The sequence below is a fragment of the Echinococcus granulosus genome (assembly GCF_000524195.1).
Source record: "Echinococcus granulosus chromosome Unknown EG_S00084, whole genome shotgun sequence".
Classification (NCBI taxonomy): Eukaryota; Metazoa; Platyhelminthes; class Cestoda; order Cyclophyllidea; family Taeniidae; genus Echinococcus; species Echinococcus granulosus.
In genome coordinates, this window is record NW_020170464.1 from 285,712 (window position 1) to 306,968 (window position 21,257).

Sequence of the window (21,257 nt, forward strand, 5' to 3'; positions counted from 1 at the left end):
AGAGCTTAAAAAATGTGCCCAAGGAAACGAAGAGACTGTTTCACGCCTCAAAAGCACTTTTCTTCACCTCTCAAACTGTCAAAAAAAAAATAACTTCAGCTGACTTTTGTAAAAGCACATAAATTCCACTGAAAGGGTGTTAAATAATGCATACCGGGAGAGCATTGCCAGACACCTCAAATACGCCTCGTTGGAAATCTTGAGTGCTGCACACTTTGCTTATTTTATCCAACTTGTTACTAATACATGCTGAAGAATACTACTTCTCCTCCAAAAATGGAGTCAACTTACCAAGGAAGCAATAAAGACTTCGTCGGCTGGATCGCTTAGAAGGTACTGGATCAGTCGGATGGACATTCGAAGAGACTCGCAGCCCAGATTGTTAGGTGTGGTGGAAGGACCTTCCGATTGCTGTTGATAGGGGGAAGCAGTGGTTGCCGTTGTGGTTGCTTTCCGTGCCATCAGGACGCGACAAATGGTGATTTTTGCAACTTGACGCAAAGCACTCTGACGTACGTGCCAGTAAGGCGAAATCATCCCCATAGCAACCTGAAGAGTTGAATAGTCTCCAATTTCTCTTCCGATTAAACGACGTATTGTATTGGTTTACTGCATGCATTTTTTGAATAACGTGCCTTGAAAAAGGTATTCCAAATGTCTAAAGTTCAGGATTAGGATTAGCTAATCGGGGTAAGGACTGACCAGCTTGTTCTACCTCAAACTGAACAGATTTCTCCATATTTGAGGAGTGACGTTGGGATTGAATAGTCAGGCGACTAAAACGCCGACTTATAATTACTACATGGAAAAGGTTCATGATACTCTTCCTCTTTGGAAATAATAAATCTTACCATCTCAAATTGACCTAACTCATACAAAAAAGGCCTCAATTTTAGCCTTAAAATAGACCCCAAACTTTCACTCACCTCCTCTGAAAAGACCGATTTCCACACAGCCAAACTACTCCTTAGCCCGGGGATAATTTGGTTCTGCAAAAGAAGAAGATTCGCGTTCTCCACCCCACTGACCGGCGCCCAAGCGGGGATGACCTCGTGAGGTGGCGGAGGCGCGGGCAGATCGGCGGTAGAGGGGGGCACCCGACGCGTTCCGCCCTCGGGGAGATTCGTGGGGGTCAAAGCATTGGTCCAGACACGTCCGCATACCGGACAGTAAAGCGAGCCCGTTTCACTTTCACATTCCTCTTGCCCTATAAATGGCAAAAAAATGTTTATAATTATTCCGTACGGGGAAGTGAGAGATGATTAGGCGCTCGTTTAGATGGAAGTTTTTGAAAAGACAATGAGAACATAAAGCATAAGACCATATTGCTGAAAGCCCTTAATTGCCTTTTCAAAATAATGAAGGGCTCTTCAGGACGTTTATTAAGGTTGTTATTTTAATGCTTCAAGTATGCAAACCATCGTCTACTAAGTGAATGTCACTTTGGTTGATTAAAGAATGCTCCAGCAGATCACCAACCATCCTGGCAAGTGACAAATGCATTGTAAGAAACCATGGTCGAGAGTAGTTAATTAAAAGCCAATTGTAGTTGCTAATAAAAAAAAGTTAATTCCTGTCGATTTTGACCATTTTTAACAGTAGTATGGCTGTTACCTAAAGTCACAATAAGACCACCGGTGGACCAATGAGGGACGAACACGTCATGTGCGTGCAATCGCGGTATGGCTGCATTCATGAGGCATGCCCCATGAATGCATGCGCGAGCGCGTACACCGAGGGCTGAGTAACCCCCACCGCTTCGCCTTTCCTCTCCCTCCCCCCTCATCTCCTCTCCCTAAATCGACACGAGTAGCGTAGTCACCACACCAGCGAGGTGATGAATCATGCAGAGTCAAGCGATGTCTTTCTCCTGATGTGTATTACATTCGTGTTTTCGCATTGCAGAGGAGGATGTCTTTTATTTGAATAAATAAATGGGTCTGTCAAGCAAATGCAAACAGCGAGGACTTGTGAGTCAATATTCCACCTCAATGATGCACATGGTCGAGTGAAAAGTGCCCTACTTATGGGTTATAAGTAGGTGATCCTGGAATCAAAGATAGAGGAGATAGATAGAGGAGAATCAAGCCAGGAAAATGTGCTCAGCTAACATAACAAGATCAAAGATCTAAAAGGGGAAAATTTAAGTCACCATAACTTTTGAGCCCTGATTTGAATGGTGGGAAATCTGCCACAGTTTGTCAAAGGCAACTCAAAACCCACTCTGGGCATCTGCATAAAAGCAACTAAAAAAATGAGGAGCATTAAATTTTTTTGTCGACTAGCAAGTCCAGAGAGAAAGCACCTTGTAAGCTGTTCCATCATTGAGGGGCAAAACTATTAGCACTGCAAGCTTTTGCATAACTGAGGAAAAACTGATGCTCACTAAGGTGACACTTTTGTCGACCGATGTACGAAGCTCCGAGGATGACGAAATATAGGACCGATTTAACTCGGACAACAATGTTTAATGAAACAATGCTCCCTATAGGGAAAGGTACTGCCTTATATCTAAGAGAAAAAAAAAAAACATTGACAAATCGACGTTACGAAGGGGGAATGAGACATGCGAAGACAAGCGGGAAAGCGGAAAATATTTTCTACAATTAGAGAAAATACATGATAGAACAAATGCACTGTACGACTTTAAACTCCCTTTAACCATTCGTTGAGTGTAATTTACCTATAGGATGCAAACTACTTTAATAATTACCCGAAATGACCGTGGCGTGCTCCTTTTAATTTTATCTCGCCTTTCAAATGCCAAATTCACACGAAAAAAGGCCAGATTTCCAAGCCTCTATCTGTTAAATGCATTTCATGCAATGATTTGGAACCTTTGGAAACCTCTTACCCGCATAAGAGCACCAACACGACTTATCTTTGTCAACATTCTCAGCTTTCGAAGTTGTAGTTGCTGACTTGTTCTACAGTGGCTGTTTGTTCAACTCTCAATTGTGGTAAAGGGGCCAGTTAGGTGCTCCGCCAGGGTGTACCTTCGCTAAGTAAACTGGCACCCGGGCCATGACAGTTGTCCCAAGCCCTACTGTCGGTTGATTATGCATATTCTCTCCCAGCATTGTCTTCCTTCATCTTCGGATAAGACTCCTGGCACTACACAACATTTTGGGGGAGCACCTTTATACCCTGCCATACTTTTGGTCGAAACGCCGATGAAATTTACAGTCCACATACCGTTTACGACGAAAAACACTTTGCACCAGTTTTATCAGCACATGCGACTCACCCAATTCCTTGTTAAAACTAATGACCATAGTCAATACACTGTAGTTAACTTTGTAAAATACCTCCACATTCACCACTTCTTATTAGATAATTACACTGGCCTGCTTGTGTCATTGTCTCAAACAAACCCACGGTACGCACGCAAATGTTTGCAAGGGTGGGTGTGCTTTTATAAAACTAACGCACCCACCATCACCATCATCACTACAACCACCACCCCAATCACCATCTCCATTCCGGCTGTAGCTAATTGAAGAGCTTCATGAGTCACACCTACCACCAGCGCTAGCATCACCACCAACAACGCCAACACCACCAGGCTCATGGCTGACGGCGAAGGCAGCTGTTTATCGTATATCGAGGTTGATGGTTGCTCTGATGGACGTTTCCCTCTCGCCTTTCCTGCCCCTCAAGCTCCCTTACCCTCCCCCTCCCCCGGACACACAGAGCTTGACGGAGTCCGGGAGAGAGAGGCATTAAAAACTTATTCTCTTCGTCCACCTTCAGCTCCACCTCTATTCCATCCTCCAGGGGCATAATTAGCTGTAAAGCTAGTTGCACCCCGATTCACCCGCTTGCATTTAGTGAGAGGTTATTGTCAAGGTTTGGAGTTTTCTTACTCTCACTAATAAAAATTAGACTGCTAAATCGCAAAGTGACCAGTTTTAATGGGATGCTTTTAAAGACTAGGACTTTAAAAACCTTAACTTAGAGAATCGCATTTGCGTAATGGCAGGAAAGTATTGGCTTTAAGTTTGAGGTATCATGCGAGTTTTCATAATCTGGCCCATAGAGGTCTGCCAGATTCAACTTATGCCACCGGTTTTTTAGCCCGTTTACATGATTTTAACAAAAAATGATTCTAAATTAATTCGTTTTCCAAAGTCTTCGGGGATAACTCGAGTGCTGAATTGGATCATTTGCCTCTCAACTTACAGATACAGAAGCACTCTTGATGGAAAGCCACGCCACAGTCAACAGAGGAGCAGACAGTAGTGGAAGGCTCGGAAAGGGGTCGGAGTTCGCGCAGGCATAGACGGCATACAGTGCCCATCTCCACTGTGATGGCGTCCGGACTAGCGGAGCGACGTGATTGACCGGTGAGAGTGTCGTCCACCGAGGCGACGTTACGGGTGAGGGCGACCATTATTACACCCTGGGAGGGAGTTTCCTCAAATCGACTGCTTCGACTCGAGGAGGAAACGCCTTCAGTTTCGGGGTCTGTCTCAGGATTTGAGCTCGGCTCACCGATCGGTCGGAAGGTGGTGGAAAGGGCGTGTCTAACAGGAATGATGAAACGTTGCTGGTTGCAATAATTCATTTATCGGGGACCTACATTTCATTTTTTAAGCTCCGAAAGACCGTAACTGATTTATGCTTTGAACTACTGGTAAATCAAAGAATTTCGTAATCTTCCTCCAAAGTAATGCTTCTGTTTAACAACTTGACACTACTTGAAGGAAGTACATTGAATCAAAATAAATTTTTCAGCGCTTCAGACAGACAGACTGATATCAGCAATGGACATATTTATGATGTCATGGTGACTGGACGCGTAAAAAGCCTCTTGGGTAGGCATCGTCAGTTTGTGTACGACGAGACCGTGTCCGCCACGGCCGAGAAGGGAGTGCTCTCGCGCAGCCGTCTTAATTAAGCAGCGGCCAGCAGACGATGCAGCAACAACAGCAGAGGGCCTAGCGAAGAGGCCGATGATAGCAGCAAAGGCGACATGTTCAGACAGGAAAGACGCGTCCCTACTGTCACACCCTACCTCCTCCACCCACACACCCCGCCAACGTCCAACCCCACTGCTCTTCCCCCCACATAAAACCCCGCAGTCATTCAGTCGCTGTCAGCAGGTTTTTTTGTATGCAGCAAATGCGCCTCCGAAAAGGGAGATAAGTTGTCTGCAGAGGGAATGTAATTTAAAAATTTCTCACCAACTTCATCAAGTGAGTAACTAGCGTGGACTAACTTAAGCATTTGCTCCACTTAATGAAGGTGGCAAACAAGATCGAGGAAAAATGAATTAACATCGGGTAGATGAAAATGACTGGAAATCTCCTACTCTAGCGCGAAGTTTATCCCAAAAAACCAAATACGTTTAGTTTAACTGTTTTTAAACTCCCCCTCCAACAAACCATGAAACCCATCATCAGAAGCACAGAGGCGGAGCAGTATCCAACACTCGTGATGAGTCATTAAACAGGAAAACAAACAACTCCCCACATTTTATGACACTCAAGCCTATTTTGATTCGGTACTTTACGAAACGCAAGAACAATAGAGAGACCACTCGCTCTCTCGTCGTAACCAGGCAAACGGCAAGACTATTCATCATAAAATGCCCATATCCAGACGGTGTCTGACCTCTTTAACCAGTAAAACCGGGTCAAAAACCGAGGACTAACTGATTGCTACAGAGAAGCTGAGATAAAGGCGTGCGGATGGATACTGTTGCACAAAAAATCGCCATATTTGGACATCCAGCCACTGGGCAACTTTTACAACCTTCAAAGAGACAAATGTGGCAATGAATGAGTGAACGTCCTTCCTTTTTTTACGACTCGAAGAGACTAGAAACCAGTCTGTGTGTGTGTGCTACTGAAAATAACTGCTTTATTACGGGAGCAAGGTCCTCTCTCCCCCTTTTTAAAAGCTACTATTGAGAAATATAATTTTCTTTCCCTATGTAATATGTTTTTACAGGATGGAACCTTTTAGAGCAGACAAATGGGACTGGCCTGTTAGGTAGCAAGGACACGGAAAGTTTATAGGTGATGCTCCTCTCCCTCTCCCTCCCCCCTTTCTCTCTCTCTCTGTGAAAGTGGCATTTCGATCTGACATTTAGGGAGAGTTTGATCGAGACCTCTTTTTGTAATGCATTGGCTGCATTTAAACTTCTGCCCAAAACTGGAAAATTAGCCGAATTAGCCATAAAAACGGAAAAATAACTCCAGATAAAAAGTTGTTTTGCACAAAAATTGATTTTAAGAGGTAATCCTTTTTTAGCGCATCCCGAAAAATGAGACAATAAGTTTTGGCTTTTGTAATCTCCCGTTTAACAAAATCTCGTTTGCCTGAATTCCCAAATAAATTTAAAAAGAAAATAAGGAGGGTTTAAAAATACATTTGGGGATATAGGAAACGCACACCATGTATTACTGTAATACGTTGGCTGTTTAACTCTTAGGGAACAAAAACTAGGTACACAGTTTTGTCAAAAAGGAGCAACAACCAGTTCTTGCTACCTACCTAGCAGTAGCTGAATTGAGTATGCTTATTCTTGAATTCAGAGTATCATAGTAGGCTTGAGGTTCTGTTTTCGGCCTGCGTTCGAACCCCTCTCCATCCTCTACCTCCACGCTTCCGCCACGTTCTCCACCACCAACGCCATTCCCAACCCTTCCACCGCCACCACCTCCGCTGCCAACACCACCACCGCTATCACCACTTCTACAGCCAATGCCCCCACCACCAGTAGAGGAGGCGTGGGAGAGGCAGCGTCGGCATACGGAGACAACTTCACAGCCGCGTGAGGATGGTTCGATGCTGCGGGTGATGTTGGAGAGTTCAGAGCACTCGGAGGAGCCGACGGAGGCGCGCACAGCAGCCAAGAGACATGAATTTGGAGCTGAGGTGTTCAGCACAACCGGACGCGGCATCACGATGCGAGCGGTGGGTTGGCTATTTTGCACTGGATTGGTAACAGTGGTACTGGTGGAGGTGGAAGTGGGAACTTCTGTGGGATGATGACCTCCCGGTAAACGGAAGTTGGAAGCTCGCAGACGAGCATATCGCTGAAGCAGGGGCTCCACCTGAAAGGAAGGGATTACAATGGATGCAATGGCCACTTGATTGAGTGCATTCAACTAAAAGCCAGTTCAAAAATGATAAATGATCATCAAAAAAAGTGAGCTCGCACTGGAATCGCCAATCCACCAGCCATAAATGATGCATAATGTGACTTCTCTCACTCAATTTTCGCTTGCGGTCAGATTTACGTTGACAGATAGTTGTTAAGATGGCCTCCCAATTTGAGGAAAATTTTGCTGTCACGCACAAAGCTCGGAGGATAAAATATGTTGTTGGGTACTAAAGTCTAAAAAATGACCTTCCTTGGGAGACACGCATTCATGCATCGTATCCTGACACAACATATGCAGTTGATGGCTTGAAAGGCTGTACACGAAACTCACGACTCATGATCCGAAAATGAGTTTAGTAGAGGTGACAGAGATCAATGTAAGGGGGATAACATGGAAGAAACCAAAAGACATGGCTAAACCAAGGGGTATGGCTATGCGTGCGTGAAGTTAAAATTCAGACCAGTCATACTGCACATTGTGTGACATTTCGAGGCCTGTGTAAGCACTCACACACACACCACATCAACGCAGGCATGAGTCATGGACGACTTCAACCCAGGCCTTTCGCCAATCCCCCTTTTTCCTCTCGTCTACTTGATTCCTTCAGCCACCCATCTACCCCTCCAAATAGGATTGCAAGCACACAATTTCTAAAAAAATTACGTAAACATGTCCACAAATAAAGCGTCACTCACACGTTCTATCATTCACGTGATAAGCTCCTATCACTAGTGAGAGGGAAGTGAGCTATCGAGTTCATAAACCTGAAAAATGAACCGCGAAATACCTCATAATTCTCTAATCGCGGCCTTGAGATCCGTGGGTCTTCCAATCGTAGGCGGAGAATACGAAGAAGAACAAAAAGAGTGTGTGCACAAGGTGAACGGGTGGATGCTGGACAGACGAAAGGCTGTTCAGAACAACTACAGCCGGACGAATGTCCTCCCAAGGTTACTCGAAAGCGCTGACGTTTGGGAGTAGTAAAGGAACATCCTGTTGCACCCGCCCCTGCCATTTCCCATTGGCAAACACTAACGGGATTCGGATCGAGGATGATGAAAGCATTGGGAGCCGGTTGATGCAGAAGGAGAAAGTTTGTTTGCAATGCCCTCGCCACCTGCTCCTGAAGGCTCGCCGACCGATTGAGAGGGGCGGTGGCGGTAGCAACGGATGGTGTTCCTGGTGAGGCTATGTCGTGACAGCCAATCATGGATCTGGACTAAGATAAAGAAATAATCAAGGGTAATAACGGAACCCAATTGACGCTCAGTTGTGATTTGACTGCATCCTAGACGATTGTCCAATTTCTGGATTTCAGTCGACAGTGAGGAGGATCTTTTGCAAGCAAATGTTCATCATGTGATAGAGAATATAATAAAAACACTGGCTGATGTATGAGCTCATGTGTCATACGGGCAATTGTACCGGCAAAGGAGAAAATTAAATGGTAATATTTATCGCTTTTAAAAGTCGGGGCGATATCAATGGGATATGAAAGTCCTAAAACCTTATTACTTCTTAAAAATATATATATATATTGGTTTTCAGAGTGCAAAGTTAGGAGCAATAGAAAAACCCTCACTTCACTTTAACATTGCTGATCAGTAATAGGAGGCCTGTAAAGGAAATAATAAGGCAGTTAAACTCAATAGCGTACAAGAAATAGGCACGAAATTAGATGGTAAACCTACCAGGTTTTTAGAACACCATAAACCAAGAGTGTTGGGGATTAAAAATTGGATGCAAACTAAAAAGACAAAATGAAGATGAACATATTCATTCTTCACTAATGCATCAAATGTGCTGACTTAGTTATGCTAGAGGTATAAATTAGGATGACTTAGTTTACAGTCAAAGGAAATAGGATGAGTAGCATAAACCATCATAGTTGAAAAGAGAAAGCAGTTAAATGCAGTTGCAGAACAGCAAATCTTTGTCAAAAACATGTGCATTAATTGTAACCTTTCTAAAACACGTAATAAACCAAATAAAAACAAGACGGTTTTGAAATGAATTGCGATGTAGAAATCGCAGCACCTAAAGCCATTCTAAAAAAGGTGCATTGACTAAACCAAAAATCTTAGTCTCATTAGTAGTGAGTGTTACACAACAGTCATATAAAAAAACTAACATTAAAACAAAATCAATAAACAATATTTTGGTTCCTTGGCATTTTATCAAACCTCACTTTGAACAACGCCAATCCAAAGAGCAACCTTACGCTGCACAAACAACTAAATTTAAAATACTTAAGCCCGCTTACAACTAGAGCATTAAGAATCTATGTTAAATTATGAAAACGCAATTCTAACTGAAAATAATCACAACCCAACACAAAGCCTGACCAGAGTCACTTGCTAAGCGAGTAAGGAAAATTAGTAGCTAACATCAAACTGTTTAGAATCCACTGTAATTTATGCCTTCCGCGCACAACTTACTGGTAAAAAATCGGCAAGGACCAGCAGCAGACGGCCACAAAGTATGCATTAATAAAAGCGCAGCATTGCCTTCTAGGTCACATGCCCAATAGTCCGATACGACAAAACAAACAATTTAGAAATTACAGGCAGCTTGGATGCGAATTAATTGTTAAGTTTTTAACAAAGCAAATGTTAAAAATTGCTTTGTATATGAAACCCTGACTTTAGAAAATAAGTGAAATTTTAAGAGTTTCTTCACATTTCCAATTTACGGTTTTTGGCTTGAAGTTGAACTAACTTTACCTAAAATCCAACCATACTACCCAAATTATCGGCTCGAGTTACTTTTATGCTACGACTTGCCAGAAGCATGCTTACTTCAACATTTCCCTTTTCTACGTGTACGCAACTTAAGGCACTTTCATTAACAGTGTAATACATGCTTGCTAGATTGTGCCTTCTGGTAGGAGGGGAACCATTAAATAATAGCCTAAACTTCGGTAACACTTCAAGACTGTTATGTCCCCCAGGTTTTACGCTTTAGTATGCCCATACTCATTTCAAGAAAGCCCAAATTATCATCTCGGCAGCGCGAGTCGAGCCCGCAGCACCACCTCGCGCCTTAGTGGCCACTTAATTGCACAAGACCACCTGTCTCTACACTTTAAGCTCCCTCTTTTTGCAGCATTGCCATATGGCCGTTCTAATAGCCTCAAAGACTTCTATGGATTAACAACTATAAACTTCTCGCATGGGCGCGAATCATTACAGCTTCGAGCAAGCACACACAAGATGCACATCAATATGAGAGCTCTACACCATACGGATAGACCCGACCCCCACTTTGATGACCGCAAACAAGACAATCGCCAAACATTTTAGCAGTTCAGTAAAGAATGCTGCCGCAATCATGAGGCAGGCCGGGACACATGTAATAAAAGTGTCTTTTCTCTTGTACACCATCATTCCAAAAATAAATATTAACTGACTAGGCACTTCGGTAGTTAATCGTAAAACTGCAGACAAGAAAGTCATATTTACATATACATGGGAAGACGACTAGTTTTGTGCACGAAGAGTAGATCAACGAAGCCCCTGTTCAGAGGCTTTGACTACGCGAATGCTGGGATCTGACCGTCAGCGCCAGCGAATCCGTCTGTTCATCCTTCGACTGCGTGGTCTGCATTGCAGGCCCCATTGAGCAAGAATGGAGAGCCTGAAATCGAGAGTAACAATTACCCTAGAAGCGGATGAAAAAAGCGAAAAGTAAGTAGAGCAGCGAATTCCAAACACTAACCGAAACCACGTCAGAGAGCAAAGGATTCCCCGCTGATTTACGAAGGGTAGCAACGTAAGACGATCCAAAGAATGCTGGCCCGCCTCCCACTTCAGAATCCGCCTCTGTGTCGGTGTCGGCCTGACCAGGGGGCGTGTGACGTGGAGAGCTGGGAGGGGAGAGAGAAGCACTGACCTCCTCTGTTCCCCCTGCCTCCAACATCGTCGGAGTCGCAGCTACTTCCTCCCTCTCACTGGACGAGTTGGAAACCTCAGCGCCGACACCGTGGGTTCGTGGAGAGGTGAGAGGTGAATTGAGCCAGTGACCGAGACGACGGGATTCATGAATGCGGTTTGAGATTGCCTCCAGATTGTTCATGGTCTGCGCATAGAGCAATTTCGCCGACTTCACCTCCACAGTCAGCCGGTCAATCACCTGTTTTGCATCCTTAGGAAAAGAGGAGGAAGAAATTTGCATTCAATGCATGTGTCATTTACGTAGGAATTGTGGCTAGGCCGCATGGAGAATAACACTGCATGCTAATCAGTGACAGGCCGGTGTTGTGCAAGGTGGAGAGACAATTGATCAAAAGGAAGGCTCTTCACCCCACCATTTAACCAACATCCGAGACTACTAAAAACCAATCATGAGGGCCAAGTTGTTTACTTATTGTGGCGCGGAACGCCGAGAATCAACAGACCCTAAGTGTAAAGGATGTTGCAACAGTGAAAAAAACCGACCGAAAAAGTTCAAGGGCCAAGAAGCACCACGATTAATGCGTCGCCCAAACTTCAAATCATACTGTAAAATCCGCCCGGATTTGAGGATGAACCTTCCTTCATAGCATCCACTACCACACAACAAAAAAACATAGCCTTGAAGGTAGGATGTTACTCACAAATTCGTGGATCTATAGACTTAGAGAGTCTAATTGCCACAAATTATTCTTTTACGCAAAGGACGGGCGAGAGGACCCCAATACCGTCTTGTGTGGGTGTAATTTAAGTGTGCCATTTGGGAACCCGTTTTACTTACAATTTATCAAATGAGCACCGGCCAAAGGTACCTAAATTTCAAAGGTTGTTAAAAACATTAGCAGACGTACGTTAAACATTGGGGTAGGGTAGGCTGGGACGCAGCAAAATGTTTAAGCGTTCCAGTAAGTCCAGCATGGTGAAAAGAAATGCCCACGTAGGCACGACTCCAAAAGGGCATAGATACATCGAAAGGCTATGTGCGGTGACTAACCCCTTTCCCCATATGCCTGCGTCATTACGTGGCTTTTTCCAGATTTTGGCCTTGCCGACCCACCAGGTCATTGATACTGTAATGGTGATGGTCAACGCTAGTAATATGAATATTCAAACTTCACAACAGAATACTGTCTCCCATAGACGGGTTGCCTTGGCTACTCTGGGGTCGACTAGTTGAATATATCTCGCGAGGAATTTACAATTATGCGCCCCACTAGTGTTCTGACCCTCGAGTTGTACCAGTACCCACCAATCCCCCCCCCCTATAGCCACAACACATGTTCCAACCCACTATCATCTCCTCTTTCATCTTCACGGAAGTCGCAGTGCGCTGCATTGCTGACAACGCAAGGCGGTCCCCATCCAAAACAACAACTACTCTCATTTCTGTTGATACGTGATAAATCCCAGCAAAGCCGAAACAGCGAATAAGCTGCGGGTGGAGGAATCACTGACGACTCCTAACAGAAGGGCAGAAAGTGACGTTGACTCGCCAACCAACCCAATCCCATGATCTGCACCATAGCTATTAACAATAACAGTGACACTGGCTGTGAACCATCTGCAGAAGTCGCCTTACGCACCTGCCCACTGGACCTGTATGGGAATATCAAATGCGCGGATTCATGACACCACCTCCACTTCTCTACCAGCTAGATAGAATCCAGATAGGTACGGATCGGCAGCTCTGAAGCGAGAACCACAAAGACGAGGAGGGTTTGAAGCGCAATTCTACTCCCACAAAACCATATCGAATCCCATCCCTTGGCACATGACTGCTTTCTTGCCAGTCTTCTACGACTACCTATGGACACGTGTGATGGCCACCACATTCCTTCAACCCCCGATACACCTCCCACACTGCACAAAACTCCAGATTCAGTGCCATTGTCAATGGAAATCAGTGGCGTTGACGTCAAATATCTTCTGGCACAGTCGGGTGGTGGGCGTTTTTCTCACAGCACCAATTACGGTGCAGTGGCTGAGGTGGGAGGTTGACCAAGGGAAGCAATGGGGACGAAGGTCATAAGAGGAGGATGGCTATGTTATGTACTGCTTGATTGTCTAATTCGTCATTTTGATAACAAGGCCATTAAAGTGCTCCACCACTGTACCTTCGCCGAGTGGGCTGGCCCCTGGGTCATGCCGGTAGTCCAAAGCCCTACTTTTTGCAGACACTGTACCTTCTACCCAAGTATTACGTCTTCTTTCGTCTTTTCGGAAGTCTCAGGGCGATACGCTATGTACTAAATACATTATTAAGGCACAGGATATAGTGAAAGAATACATTTTCTGGCAGTAAATATGAAATCCATAGGCTCATTCAATAAAACTACTTTAAAAAAAAACATTGTGTTGGAAGAATTTCAGTCAAAACTCTTGATAATGTATTAAAGCTCTACCAAGTTTCCCTGAACTTGACAATTAAATGAAACAAAAATGCGTGGGGTTAGATGTTTTCACAAGAAACCGCCATTAATGCGAAAATCACGCGGAAGTTCAACTAATACAAATAATCGTAAGGATATGCACCTATCAAGTCGCTCACAATTGTTCTGCGGTAACGCAGAGCGAACACAAGAGCGGAGAAAACTTTGCGAATGAAAGCCAGGTTATAAAAGAACATCTGATAGGGGATGCAAAGTTTTCAGATCACAAAACGCCCAGTTGGTTACACAAACGCAATTTCACCATCGAAGCCTCTGAATTTGAGCGCGGAATATGACTTCAACCCCACGAACAAATAAACTTTTTCAAAATAATAAAGGTGAATGCTTCACAGACACACCAAAATACTAACATTTTCCATTGGCTCCACAGGTAAGGCAAAAAAATTCAATGTCTGACAGAAATGTTTATATAGAGGATGAATCGAGGGGGCTGCAACTATGTGGGACTAACAAACTTGCTGATTATTAGAAGTCAAGTAGCGCAAGGCGAGGGTACAGCCTCAACAACAACCACATTAGGTGCCTATAAACATAAAACTACTCGGGAATACACTAAACAGCAAGCCCTTTCAAGGCGTAGTCGGTACGGGAAAGAATTATTGTTCTATTTGAGAAAAGTGAATCAGTGGTTTGAGAGAAAACTACTAGTTGTGGCATACCTCTCACAAAAGCAATATGATCACACCCATCTTTGCAATCCCGGCCTTAAAATTCTCCACAAAGTGACAAACGACAGGGAGCAAATTTATTTCGCTAGTAACCCCTACGCCAGCTGAGACATCAACTATGCGAGTCATTGGCATGGCATCCCATATTCATCCGCCAGTAAATAAAATCTAATTAGGGAGGCAAAGAGACAAATAATAAAAAATAACCAAAGAAAGTAAATCCGCACTGAAAAAGCTGAGCCCTGATTGGGGGTAGAAGCTCTGGCAAAAACAAGGGATACATCAATTAACCGATTTTCGCAGATGCGGATATCATCCACTGTAGAGAGAAGCGATTCAAATGTTTCCACAGAAAGAAAATCCGCGAACAAGTGAGGAAAAACATGTCTCGAATACGCTAATAGGTAGGCAAACATCCGAAGCGAGAATTTCAATCGTCGAGATGCTACTGCATCACACGCAAACGTACACAATGGAACAAGTATGCTCAGATGAGGTCGTGCTTTGGTGAAAAGATGACCTAGGAGCTGTGTGGTGAAATTTAACCCGACACTGACAGCTCTAATGGAAAAAAATACTGTCATCTGTTTAAGCATGGCATATGAGATTCACATGCCTGGCTTCCACGACTTGATGCCATTGATACATTAATCTCAAACTACTGCAAGACTAGAGGATATTCTGAGCGTGACCCATCTATTTGTGAGTGATTCATTACCAGGATCGTATTTTAAAAACGGTTTCTTCTAAAGCGCCTTTTCCAGATATTATATGACACATGAGTAGAAGCATTTGTAGTTATGAAAGGAACTAAACGCATTTTATGAAGTAAAGAGGCTCAAATCACATCAGGTTCAACCGACCACTTACGAGGGCGCAAAATAACAGAAGAATAGCAGGGAGCACAGTGAACTGACTAATAAATGATTGCATGTATTTTAAAAGTCCCACAAATAATAACATATAACTGCAGCACGCTGCACTGAAGGCCGTGCGGATTTTTCACCTAATACCACCATTCAAGTACAAATGGCAGGAACTGTCAACAAATGGTGGATTTTGTGTGTATGTAGGCAGTTAGATTTATGAAAACGTTTGACTCTGGCGGCCTAAAAAAACACTAATGCAATGAGAAGACTGACAGAACACGTGCGTTCCGCTCCGAATACGGAGTGTGAACACCGCGCTTACAGCCTCCGTGACCATTTTGACCGAAAATGGGTCGTTGAGGTGAAAAACAATAGAGTAACAGGCAAAATACACCTCAAGAGATGAATGACACTCACCGCCATCTTTCGGTTGTAGATATCCTGCATGTCGAAGTAGGGTCTAAAATAAATTAGTATACATGCCAGTAGGATTCAAATTAAACCATAAACGGATATATTGGTTTGTGGATGCTCCTCTCTAGCGTATACCTGGACCCGAAAACTAGGTAAAATTGCCCAGGGTGATGAAACAGAAAGTTGATACCCCTTACACTAATCATTCATAAATAATTTTGGTTTTGCTTGAAGAACTCGATTTCAAGGGAGTTGAGAGTATATCGACAAAAAATTGCGACAAATTCCTAGTAGTCTCAAACAGGTTCAAACATGTCGCCCCAACAAACGCTATTTTGCGGTCAACCACTGACGGCTTCCATCAAGGAAGAGAAAAATGTTTTTCATGGAATAGTGCAATGTACATCTCTAAGCATCAGGCACATCAAACGTCATAAGAACAGCTTATTGGCATGGACTTCAACCAAAAGTCCAGCAACAGAACTTAATGAACGTCTGTTTTATTCTTCATCGCAGACAAATGCCAAAAAAACAAGCGAATGCTTCTCCAAGAGAAAGAACATATTTTCGATACCATACGCATGAACACCATTACTAAAATACTTTGTTTAAAGCTGTTTTGGCTACGCAAGCACTTAAGGCTCTGCTTTTACACTTCCGCTGGGCGGCATGGCCTCCAGACCATGTCGGTTGCCTACATCTCCTAACCCTTCTGTACGTAGGTAATACATATCTGCCTTAGTGTCATGACTTCTTTCGCAGGCGGCCGAAAGCAAACCCAATCCTAAAGGTCAACTACCCTGATATCCATTTCCGAATGATACACCTTAACGTGACGGAAGAATGGGATAACGTGCGGATAAGAGAATCTGTGACGACCCCTAACAGAAGAGTCGAAAATGACATCCACCTTCGGCAACTACCCCAGTCCTGTGTTCTGTAGGAACCCTAACAACAACCAAAGCGACTAGCTATGAAACATCGGGAAAAGTTCGTTACAGAACTCTCAACGATACCCGTATGTAGGCGTGAATCAAGTAAATGCGCGACACCTCCTTCACCTCTCTTCTAGCTGGATAGAATCCAAATAGGCAGATATGGGTAGGCAACACTGAGGCAAAAACAAAGTGGTAAGAAGGAAAAAGAACATCCCTTGTGAAATGACTGCTTTTAGTCCGGTGATCTTACAAATAGCGATGGCCTCCGCACTTTCCCTCCCCCCAATACAGTTCTCATACAGGATGAAACTCCAAAACTAGTAAAATTGCCTGGAGGGATCAGTGGAATTGCAGTCAGCCATTTTTCCGATTGCAGGTGAATTCGATAACTGATGAAGTTGATTTGCGGGTTTTTTCCCTCAGAGTACTGACTACATTGTGATGGTCGAGGCAGGAGGTTGAAAATGAGCGCCAGAGACAACGCTCAAAAAAGAGGGGCTGTCATACTTTGTTTGTTTAGTGCTGCTTTGGATTAAGCTGACACTTAAGGCTAGGTCATTAGTTCAATCGGCCGCTCAGTACATCGTCAATCCATATTCTGCCCTAGTATTATGACAACAGTCGTCTACAGAGAAGACTTAGAGCGCCACATTACGATTAAGGTTTGAAGGCATGAAAAATGAAGCAATTGTGGCGCACGATCACTGCATTTGATCAAATGATTACTTAAAAGAGAAGCATATCCAAAATGAAACAATAAGACTTCTTTGCGAATGTAAAATGAAGCTCTTAGAAGGAATTACAATAAGACAAATTGTAAGTAAACTGAATAATCAATAAAATGCACACTTACTGGGACTTACGAATAGCCATACCCATGCGGCTGCGATAAACACGAAGGTTTTCTTCAATAATGGTGCACTGAGAAATGATATCCTTGTGTTTCTTTTTAAGATCATTTAGTTCCACTTTGGTTTTATTAACCTGAAGAACAAGTAATGTAGTACAGTGAATCAAGAGTTCTTAAGCAAAATAAAGGCGACAACTTTAGACAATTCCAAACCCTTTGCACAGCATTGTTAACCACTTCCAGCTTTGATTCATCCCCATCGACAAACTTGGCAACGTCAATACTGTAGGATTTCAAAATAGACACCGCCTTGTCGTGTTCCGTCCAAACAGTACTGTAGGCCTCAGAATTCTGTTGCAAGTCCTCTAACAACTTTTTCTTCTTTACTTGATTTTCATAGTAAGGCCGTGACTTTTCAATGCTCGACTTCAACTTCTTCGAGTAAGTTGACAATACTTGGGTAGCTTCGGACAATAGGGATTGGTAATCTTGACGGGCCTTCTACAGAGGTTAGGCAAGAGCCGGGACCCACATCAAGATTAGCTTCATTACTATTTATCAGAGAAGATGCGTAATTAAGGGTGTTTAATCGAGTCTAAATATGTGGAAAATGATAACCAACATACTTGAACGTCTTCAGTGATTGCTGCTGGCACAATATCAGAGCCAGAGTCCATCATTATTTGTATTTACAAGGAATTAAATTTCAGCCAAATAAAGGACTAGTTTATGGTACAAACAATGAAAGGAATAGTAAACGCACAATACCATTGGACGCGCAGACTGGATAGAGTGCGCGCCAAAGAGACCGTGAGACAGCCCTATGAAGTCAAACATCTATTAAAATAAATAATATATAAAAAAGAATATTTTAAAATCTTTAACTTAATATTTGTTTAAAAAATTATAGTAAAATGTTAGATAGCATCGCCTTATTACCTACAGGTTTGGTTTGACATTAGTTTGGAATATTTATCGCTATTTTGCAGATACTTTGTACTCCGCAACATCACATTTTTACTGCTCAAAATCGTTTGCTACCTTATTTTTCTCTTACTTATTCTACCTTTTCTTCCGCACGTTACCTTAGAGATTCTGTGTTTCTCTATTCCACCTCTTATCTTACACCATTGAAACGAGAATATGAAGCAGAAAATGACATCGCTCATCCAGGAAATGCAGAGAAAGCCCATTAATTATTGAGGTTTAAAAAAAATCGTTGCTTGTTTAACCACTGGAATGATGGGGCCTGCTTGAATATGCATTTTGTCGCAAATACCGCTTTATATAAGTGGAAAATTCGGGCAAAGTATGTAATGTGTTTGGATTTAATTTTTGAGATCTTTAAGGCTTATTAGGAGTAAAGTACTCCAAATTTGCTGTTCCTGACCAACACAGAAACGTGAGGCTAAGACTTTGGTACTGATATCTAGTTGTTAGTGATTTTTAAATTTTTTTCTTAAACTTAGCATATATTATCTCTTTTTCCAATAAAAGAATATTTTTGGAAAGCTCTGTATTTTGTCTATTCCATAAATGTAAACTTTTAGTAAGTCTTTGTATTTATAGTATTTTATTATTGATTTGCCTCTGATTTCTTTCTTGCCTCTTGTCTACTTTTTTAAAGTAGTTATATTCATATTCAAATTCTATAACCGTATTTTAAGACACTGTAAGCACAAATATACTAATTTTCCAACTCATAAATACATGACTTTGCCTTCGAGTTTTCGGTTGATGATGCATCATTAGTATGCAGAGTCAGCCAGGTTTTGCTCAAAGCAGTTTCGCGACTTCCCTGAAAACAAACGAAGACGTAATACTTGCTCTACAATGTATTGTCAACATACAGAAGGGATTGGGTCCTCTGGCATGAGCTGGATTCCCAGCTTCCCAGCAAAAGGTGCAATGGCGGTGCTCCTAGTAGACGCGTTACCGAGACCAAGCGCTAATAAAATAACCAACGAATCACAGCTAATAAACACCCTAATTTCATTCAAAAGTACTCTTAAATATTACAGTATGATTGCGAATATCTTGCTATAATTTCCTTACATGTGTACTCTTACTTCAGAAAAATTGGTCTTGCTGTAAAATAAAGTTTCAAGGATTCCTAACTCCGTCTTAAAGATACCTTAGAAATCGGTGTAGTTATCATTTCATGATGACAAAGTTCTGCCCCATTCTACTGTGAATAGTTGCGTTATGCATTTCATCCTTCAGTAGTTTGAATGAGAGTAATTTTTTACATTCGGGTAATACTAGAGACAGAAGACAAAACGATTTTCCAGTCACCGAAAATAGCTCTTTGGTGGTTATACTTTACTATAACCTTGTTCCAGTTTTTACTCTATCCATTCTTTACGATAAGCATCTTTTTTAGTCTGAAATATATATTTTAAATCCCCATTCTTAAATGGAATTAGTCAAGCGTAGTCAATTAAATTCACAACAAATCTCAAGGCTTCTTCCACACGAATGGGCACAGAACCAACCAAATTGAATGAGTTTATTTGAAGGAAAAAAACCTACGTATTTGGAACGAAACTTGTAGTTATTTTTGCTTTTCTTTCTAGAACCAAAATAATTAACATTCCTCTTCCTGTTGTAGACTATTCACTTGTTTTCCAATTATTTCCCCAAGACCTAGGCTTTTATCAAAAACTGCTCATGCGTAAACCAAAATATTATTAAATTTAAGCTTATTTGCTCATTTGCCGTCGATTTTATTTTAAATTTGCCTTTTGCGCAAAAGTCAATTTATAGCCAATCCCAACGTCGCTACTGTAGTCGCGTGGACCTAAACCAATGAGAAATCAAGTTAAGTGCCTGCGTGTATACACCATTGCTGCACGCACGCGTATGCATGCACACTTGCGTTCGGCCGCCGATATTTGTCCCTAAAAAGCTCCGCCTGAGTTCACTTCACTGGTCATACCCACTGAGTTGCATCGGCAGCGATCCTTGACGTGACCACAGTGAATCTGTTTTGCCAAATCTGGACGACAAAGCGGCGTTTTCGGTTCACCGAACTGCTTTCAAGTGGTGCGTGTAAGTTTGTGTCCAGCTGCTCACGCGATATAGCACGAATATTCCCACTTAGCTAGAATAAATACAAGGCCATTTTGAGTTATCTGTATTAATTACAACTCCAATGATTTGTGATAATCAGGCAAAAGCACCGATTCAGCTTTCAGGTATTTGCCTGTAAATAAGCCAGGATTGTTCTTGAGATATTAAAAAGGGTGTAGAGAAAGCACAAGAGCGGTATTTGTCAACCACACAAAGGTGCCAATAGGTCAATTCGAGATATGTCAATTTCCTAAATTCTCCTATCTTTAGTAAAATGCGGATATTTACTTTCTTGTGATCTAAGCACTCTGATGACAAGTGGGAAAAGTTACTAAATCAAAGATGGTTTTATCTATCAAACTCACCGTAATTTTTGCACGAAAATATCTCCAATAAATATTTACTCTTTGCATACTATTTATAATTTGTATTAATTCAGTAACCCTACTTAATTTATACTTATTAAACAGGCGTATTTTATTCGAAGGAACTCATGAGTGCGTACAGGAATACCGAGGCTAGTGCTTTGACCAAGACTTGGAAGCGCGGTAAGCTTGGTAACTAATTCAACAATTACACACATTTAAATTTTTTTTCTAACTGGTGTTACACAATGAAAGATTTAAATAGACAACCATAACATATGCGTCGATGAGAAAAGATTTAGTACTTGGGTAGAAGGTGCAGTGTCTGCAAAAAGTAGGGCTTTGGACTACCGGCATGACCCAGGGGCCAGCCCACTCGGCGAAGGTACAGTGGTGGAGCACTTTAATGGCCTTGTTATCAAAATGACGAATTAGACAATCAAGCAGTACATAACATAGCCATCCTCCTCTTATGAGCTTCGTCCCCATTGCCTCCCTTGGTCAACTTCCCACCTCAGCCATTGCACCGTAATTGGTGCTGTGAGAAAAACGCCCACCACCCAATT

The 21,257-nt window shown here is 42.5% G+C and overlaps 1 protein-coding gene across 1 annotated transcript; it reads right to left on the bottom strand. All coding sequences in view use genetic code 11, as the record gives it.

Annotated features, from left to right (window-relative positions):
- Positions 1 to 10,634: 10,634 nt before the first annotated feature.
- Positions 10,635 to 17,934, bottom strand: EGR_07705 (SH3 domain-binding protein; the record flags this gene model as incomplete). The annotated part of the gene is made up of 8 exons (XM_024496954.1): positions 10,635 to 10,751; positions 10,833 to 11,258; positions 13,180 to 13,248; positions 15,470 to 15,512; positions 17,258 to 17,388; positions 17,468 to 17,755; positions 17,787 to 17,849; positions 17,881 to 17,934. 8 exons carry the CDS (start codon positions 17,932 to 17,934, stop codon positions 10,635 to 10,637), a joined length of 1,191 nt encoding a protein of 396 aa, XP_024348659.1.
- Positions 17,935 to 21,257: the final 3,323 nt, after the last annotated feature.